This window comes from Grammomys surdaster, unplaced genomic scaffold (assembly GCF_004785775.1).
Source record: "Grammomys surdaster isolate TR1022 unplaced genomic scaffold, NIH_TR_1.0 305135, whole genome shotgun sequence".
NCBI lineage: Eukaryota > Metazoa > Chordata > Mammalia > Rodentia > Muridae > Grammomys > Grammomys surdaster.
Window position 1 is genome coordinate 2298 of NW_021625723.1, and position 7861 is coordinate 10158.

A 7861-nucleotide genomic window follows, 5' to 3' on the forward strand; every position below is an offset into this window, starting at 1 on the left:
CTTGATGATACTGAACCTCTGAACCTATAAGCCAGCCCCCATTAAACGTTGTCCCTGCTGGTGGGGTTGCACACGCCTTTAATCCCAGCACTTGGGAGGCAGAGGCAGGCGAATTTCTGAGTTCCAGGCTGGCCTGGTATACAGAGTGAGTTCCAGGACAGTCAGGGCTACACAGAGAAACCCTGTCTCGAAAAACCAAAAAAAAAAAAAATGTTGTTCCTTATAAGACTTGCCTTGGTCATGGTGTCTATTCATAGCCATAAAACCCTAAGACATCAGGCTTTGTTCAACCCCTTTGAAAACGAACTAAGCAATGGCCTATGACTTTTCAGTGTTCAGTTTTTGCATTACCATCACTTAAATTTACAAAAGAGTTCGGCATATCTCAAAATTTCTCAGAGAAGTCATAGAATGGAACTTACCAGAGCACAAGCATCTTCATCCTTACTCTCGTGAAGATATATGGATGTTAATAAGGAATCATTTTTCTCACAGCTTTCTTGGTTAATGAGCATGTCTGCATAGTTGGGCTGAGGGAAGATAATGTGGCTTGTCTGGGAGCCTGAAGTGAGTGAGACTTCATGAGAATAGGTTTGTAGAAAAGCTTGTACTCCGTCAATGCCCACAAAGTGTGACGGAGGTGCAGGGGCCAATCCACCTCTGGAGCCCTGGAGCTGGCGAGACTTCTGCCAGCGCTGAAGTCTGAGACCTAGGAGGACAATGACAAAGACAAGGAAGACACAGGAGACCACAGCCACTGCCACCACCAGGTGGAGTGTGAGATCTGAATCCTCTGGTACCCCAGGGGTCATAATGCTGGTCAAGTCAGCCAATACTTCAGGGATGCTGTTAGCCACCGCCACAGTGAGAGTCACAGTGGCTGAGAGAGGGGGTTGGCCATGGTCCTGCACAGTCATCACCAGAGTCTGCTTGAGAGCATCTCTGTCCAGCAGTGCCCTTGCTGTACGCACCTCACCCGTGTGAAGTCCTACAGAGAAGAGCCCAGGTTCGCTGGCCTTGAGCAGACGGTAGGACAGCCAAGCATTCTGTCCCGAATCTTTGTCTACTGCCACCACTTTGGTCACCAGATATCCAGGCTCTGCAGAGCGGGGAGCTAATTCCACACCAGTGGAACCGTCTGTGGGGAAGCTAGGGTATAGAATCTCAGGTGCATTGTCATTCTGGTCTAACACAAACAAGCTCAGAGACACGTTGCTGCTGAGAGGTGGGCTTCCACTGTCAGTGGCAATAACCAATAGCTGCAAGTCTTGTATCTTCTCAAAGTCAAAAGACTGCAGTGCATACAGGACACCAGTGTCTGAGTTGATGGAGATGTAAGAGGACAAAGGCACTCCCTGTATGGTGTCCTCAGACACAGAGTAAGTGACCTGGGCATTTTCCTGGCTGTCAGGATCGTGTGCAGTCAATGAGAAGATGGAGGCTCCTCTCAGGTTGTTCTCTGGGAGATAGGCTGTGTAGGAGGAGTGAGGAAAACGAGGAGGGTTGTCATTAGTGTCTGCCACAGTCAGGGCAATGTAAGTTTCAGTAGACAGAGGTGGGGTTCCTAGATCCGAAGCTATCACTGTGATATTGTAGGCTGAGACTTTTTCTCGGTCCAAGTATTTCCACGTTACCAATCTATAATAATTATCTATTGACTTTTCTAGTTTAAAAGGTAAGTTATCATGTGTGTAACAGACAACTTGGCCGTTCTTTCCAGAGTCTGGGTCATGCACATTCAAGAAAGCAATTACTGTTCCGGGAGGAGAACTTTCCAATACCGGGTTAAACAAGGATGTAATGGTCACTTCCGGCCGATTGTCATTTATATCTTCTACCATAATTATCACTTTGCTCCTTCCCAGAAGCGCCCCCACATCTTCAGCCTGTATTTCCATTTCATACAATGAACATTCTTCATAGTCCAGATTTTTCGCTACTGTCATTTCCCCCGTGTTTTCATGAAGATGGAATAACAGCGATTGTTTGTCATTAATTTTCTGGAATTTATATGTCACCTTCCCATTGGCACCCTCATCCGGATCGCTAGCTCTCACTGTAAGCAGCAGGGTGCCAGGGGCCACGTTCTCAAGGACTTTCACGCGGTAAAGAGGTTGGTCAAAAATAGGGGCATTGTCGTTGGTATCCAACACTGTGACCTGGATGAGCGCTGTGCTGGAGCGGCGCGGGTCACCGCCATCGTAGGCGGTGAGGATCAGGTGGTGAGCGGCCTCTTCCTCTCGGTCCAAGGTGTGCTCCAGCACCAGCTCTGGGTTTATAGCCCCGTGGTCTCCCCTCTGAATGTCCAGAGAGAAATGGCGACTGGGGCTGAGCTGGTAACTTTGAAGAGAGTTTATGCCCACATCTGGATCAACGGCTTTTGGAAGAGGGTACCGTGCTCCAGGGGCAGCGATTTCATTAATTTTCACCTCCAGATCTCCAACATGGAACTTCGGATTATTATCGTTAATATCAGTTATTTCTATTTCTACTCCAAAGAGTTTTCCTTTCTCCTCAACTAGGATGTTGATATTTACAAGACAGGGCGCGCTCTGAGCGCACAGCTCCTCCCGGTCTATCCTGCCTGCGGTGACCAAGCTGCCGCCCCGCGGATTAAGGGAGAAAAGCTGCGACCTACCTCTGGAGACGATGCGGACCCCGCGCTCCACCAGCTCGCGGGGCTCCAGCCCCAGGTCCTTGGAGATGTTGCCTACAACAGTGCCTTTGTCTGTCTCTTCTGGCACCGAGTAGCGAATCTGTCCTACCCCGATCTTGCACAGCGTCCCCAGTAGGGTACACAGCAGCATCAGCCGGCCATGCCTGTGTTGATTCTTGGAAGCAGCCATTGTTCATTCTCAGAAGAATCCGCTCAGTCTTCACTGGGCATAGGTGGCTGGATTACCTTTGCTTGTGGCGATGGAAACAATAATCTTACGGAAAGCTGGAGAGCCACATATTTATGGACAGAATTGTTCCGCAGTTCCGCAGTTCCGCAGCTGGACTCCGGAATCTGCCTGTCTGACCTCATCAGCGCTGAGAATTCGATGGCTTTCCTGGTGCATCTCTCTCCCAGCAGGTGAACAGCGGCGCTTAGAGTCTTAAATTGTTACTGCACTTAGATGCAGTTACTTAAGCTTTGCAAATGAATTGGGGTTTTCCCCCATTACTTTTAAGTTTAAATTTGTTCCTAAATACATATTTTAGAAGAAAGTACAAATCTGTGTTGGATAAAGTGTGATTATATAAATTATCAGATCCGTGGGCTAGCATTGCATCGAATGATTGGTCCACATTCACTAAAAGCAAACAGGAAAGTTTAATTTCCCATTGTTTCCTAGCTTTGTGTGAATGGTTTCAACATATACCACTAAATTAGGAATTCTAGTTGTTACTGGAAATTAATTCACTTTTATACTAGACAAGATCTATTGGAGATGATTGTTTGGAGGGTCGTTTTGTCTAGTTTAAACTAACCATAGTAGTAGCTTTCCACAGAGTTGTTGCTTTTATGCTTTCTTTTTAAATGTTATTTTAATCAAACACCAATAAAATTTCAGATTAACATTGTGAAATTTGAACAGGATGAATACTTTTACAATTTATTTTTAAAAATCAGAGTTCCTACTTTCTTGTTATTAATTTTAAATCTCTGATCTTTTCCTAGCTTGCAAGGTACAGATGAGGGCACAAGTAAAAGCAATACTCTATTTCCCACTTTCCACATATATGGAGAGAGAGAGAGAGAGAGATAGAGAGAGAGAGAGAGAGAAAGTGGAAAGAGAGAGAGAGAGAGAGAGAAAGAGAGAGAGAGAGAGAGAGACTGTGTAGGTCTGGCTGTTCTGGGACTCACTAGGTAGATCAGGCTGGTACATTCCAGTGCTGGGATTAAAGGTGTGCACTACCAAGCCTGGTAATAATTGTACTTTAAACCAGATGAGTGTTTTAAGGGAGAAACACACACACACACACACACACACACACACACAGAGCCCACATTAGGTTAGGTCTACTATTATAACTTTCATCCAAAGAACAACAAAAAGTGAGGTACATATATAATTATTATCAAAAGATAAAGATTAAGGCCACCATGAAAATGCTATCAATAGTTTGAAGTAGTCAGTGACTGAAGCAGGTGCTATAGATGCCCAGAGTGACACAATGCAGTATGACCTTTTGTATGTATTAATAATTTTTACTTGCACAAAAGATTGGCAAGATTGTCTAAAAATTTGAAGACTTCAAGACTATTTCTACTTAGGGGTAGTTTAATTTGTAGAAGACCTCTATATATTTTAATTTAGGAGCACAAAGAAAAGATGGATGCTAGTGTTCATCCAGATGGCTCAGCAGACAGAGACACTTGCTTCCTAAGCCTTGTGATGTGAGTTATATCCTTGGAAGGTGTATAACAGATGAAAGAAAAAAAAAAACCCAAACATTCAAAGTCCAGGTCACACTCAAACTCAGAGATCTGTATGCCTTTGGCTCTCAAGTGCTAGGATTAACGGTGTGATCCATCACTGCCCAGCTACTACTACTAATTTTAAAAGTTATACGTTGGAGTGTGTCAGGAAGGAACAGAGGGAAGGCATTGTTCATCTCTTCTTCAATGATGGAGTCTACTGAATGAAGTTCGGTACAGATAAAATCTCAAAAACCTATGTAACAACAATCTGCTTCTGACCTTCTGGGCTCTTGGTTGCTTGTTTAGAAAGAGTTTCATAGCCTGGGCTAGCCTCTACCTCCCAAATGCTGGCATTAAACACATGTATTATCAAAACTTTTGATCTTTTGATGAATACTGAACCTTCGTTTAAGTAACCGATTACACAAAATATATTGTATAAAATTACAAGGGGCCATGGGCATAGAGCTGAGCTTAAGAGATCTTATTCTAGGAGTCTGGGGGGGGGAGGGAAATACTCATAAAAAAACCCAACAATATCGAAGGTTATAACAGCTAAATCAGTAGAAAATATCTATTTTTAGTGTGTTTTTGCCTTTAGTGAGTTTTTCAATGAGTTTTTTGGTTTTGGTTTTACAGACAGGGTTTCTCTGTGTGGCCCTAGCAGCCGTCTTAGAATTCTTTTTGTAGATAAGGCTGGCCTCAAGGTCAGAGATCCACCTGCTTCCATCTGTTTCCCAAGTGCTGGAATTAAAGATGTAAGCCACTACACCCCACACCCAGCTCAGTGACTGCTTTTATATTTATAGTATGTTCAAGTTACAACAAACATTTGTCTTATTAAGTATCAGAAAAAAATTCATGGCGAAATCTCACTAAATTTTAAGGAGAGCCAACACTGCACATTTCTACACGGTAGGATAAGAGCACTAGCTTTGAATCTGAGGTTGGTGTGTTACACCTGCAAGGCACACAAGTGCTTTTACTTCATCTATTCTTTTAAGAATTATATGGTCATGGTTCAGATTTATTAAACGTGTATAGGTGTTTTGTCTATTTGCCTGTCTGTGCTCTGTGGGTGTCTGATGCCCTCGGAGGCCAGAAGAGGGCACCAGATCCCTTGGAAAAGGAGTTACAGACAATTGTCAGCAGTGGGTGCTGGGTATCAAACCTGGGTCCTCCAGAAGAGCAGCCAGTGCTCTTAATCGCTGAGTCTCTCTCCAGCCCCCATGAGCACTTTTTAACCCACTAAAACTTTTCTTAGGGATTGGATCAACATACCAGGCAGGTGCTCTTAACCACTTAGCCACGCCACTAACTTTTCATTATAACTTTCTTAAGAGCTGGCTCTATCTGAAAAGCATATATTTCCTGAGAATATGAAGAACTGATAGAAAGGAGTACATTATGCTTGCAGGAAACTTACCTCATGGGAGGCTGACTCACTGGAATTACAAAGTGGAAACAAGGCCCCCGCTGAATCTGCAAATAGTAGATCTTGTCCTGATTTCAACTGATCATTACATGTTAAGGAGTTAAAGTCAACCTTCCCCGTGGCTGCAGCACACAAGTTGTAGGAATATGGCAAAGTCCCCTCACTATAGTTGGGGGGAACCACCACTTCTGACTGAAAGCAGCCCCATGCTTTCCTGCTGGAGGAGTGTCGCAGTCGAAGTGCAATGGCTAGAATCACAGCCAGGAGGAAAAGTACAGAAATTAAGGCCAAGGCCACCACTAAATAGAACTGCAGCTCGGATTGAGGGTCTGGGGGCAGAGGGTCATCGCTGAGCTCTGGGAGGACCTCCTGCAAGCTGTCAGCAAAGATCAGGTGCAGAGTGGCTGTAGCCGAGAGGGGCGGCTGTCCACCATCACGCACAGCGACCAGAAGGCGCTGCCGCGCTGAGTCCTTGTCTCCCAGGGCACGCGCTGTGCGCACCTCTCCTGTGCGCAGCCCCAGGCTGAAGAGCCCAGGGTCGCTGGCCTGCAGCACGTGGTAAGACAGCCAGGCATTGTGTCCCGAGTCTGCGTCCACAGCCACCACCTTGGTGACCAGATATCCGGGCTCGGCAGCGCGCGGCACCATGTCGAAGAGCGCAGAGCCGTCGGGCTCGAGCGTGGGATAGAGCACGCGTGGCGCGTTGTCGTTGCGGTCGCCCACCAGCACGCGCATGCTCACGTTGGCACTAAGCGCGGGCGATCCGTGGTCGCGCGCCTGCAGTGTCAGCTGGAAGGAGCGCAGCTGCTCGTGGTCGAAGGCGCGCTGAGCGAACACCACTCCGCTCTGCGCGTTTATGGTCACGTAGGACCACAGCGATTCAGGCTCCAGGTCGCTGGCTATGATGGAATAGGAGATGAGGCCATTGATCCCCAAATCCGTGTCAGAGGCGCTGACTTGAGCGATGGAGGCTCCAGGCGGATTGTTTTCTGCAACGTGGACCAGGTATGAAACCTTTGTGAAAACTGGAGCGTTATCGTTCACATCGCCTATACGTAAGGTGACACTTGAGCTGGAAGAGAGAGGCGGGTCACCCTTGTCGGTAGCTCTGATAGTAATGTTATATTCCGGGTTCTGCTCACGGTCTAGAACTCCATCCGTCACTAATTTATATGTATTTCTTGAAGAAGTGAGTATTTTAAACGGAGCACCGCCTTCTAATTTACAGATGACTTCTCCGTTGCGTCCAGAATCTTTGTCACGGGTTTTAAGCAGAGCGATGTAAGTCCCTGGCTCAGCATCCTCCATTACAAGATCAGGTAGAGACTGGAATAACACTTCAGGGACATTGTCGTTCTCATCTAGGACTTCTATTTCCACCGTACACTGTGCAATCATCCCCCCACCATCCTTTGCTTCCAAAACAAGGGAATATTCTTTGACTTCTTCGAAATCTAATGTATCCAGAGTAGTAATTTCTCCGGTATTAGAATCCAGGTTAAATTGGGTAATCTGGCCAGCTTCGCTGAAAGAGAATGTGATCTCGGAGTTGACACCCTCGTCTTGGTCTGTGGCCACCACCCGAAGCACAGTGGTTCCTGGATTCACGCTTTCTGGAAGGCTCACCCTGTATATGTCTTGGCTGAACACTGGAGGGTTATCATTGGCATCAGTCACTAGGACCTGTATCTGTGCAGTGCTGTTGAGGGGTGGATGCCCAAAGTCCAAAGCAGTCAGGGTCAAGTGGTAGAATTTCTGCTTTTCCCGGTCTAGAGCTGTCTTTAATACCATTTCAGGGTATTTACTACCGTCGGATTTCTCTTTATTCACTAGTGAAAAATGATCATTGGGACTAAGCTGGTAATTCTGTAAAGAATTGGTTCCAATATCTGCATCATGGGCGGGTCCTAAGATAAATCGTGTCCCGGGTTTTGAGGACTCACTTATTTGCAATTCAAAGGATGTATGAGTGAATTTTGGCATGTGGTCATTAATGTCCTCCAGCTCCACACTCACGT

At 46.1% G+C, this 7861-nt stretch overlaps 2 protein-coding genes across 2 annotated transcripts; both read right to left on the reverse strand.

Annotated features, from left to right (window-relative positions):
• Window positions 1-422: 422 nt before the first annotated feature.
• LOC114616146 (protocadherin gamma-A8-like) lies at window positions 423-2846 on the reverse strand (the record flags this gene model as incomplete). The annotated part of the gene is made up of 1 exon (XM_028761671.1): window positions 423-2846. A coding segment is annotated over exon 1 (2424 nt), but the record flags the coding sequence as incomplete, so codon positions are not given.
• Window positions 2847-5813: 2967 nt separating this feature from the next.
• LOC114616147 (protocadherin gamma-B4-like) lies at window positions 5814-7856 on the reverse strand (the record flags this gene model as incomplete). Its single annotated transcript, XM_028761673.1, has 1 exon — window positions 5814-7856. A coding segment is annotated over one exon (2043 nt), but the record flags the coding sequence as incomplete, so codon positions are not given.
• Between the last annotated feature and the right edge of the window lie 5 nt (window positions 7857-7861).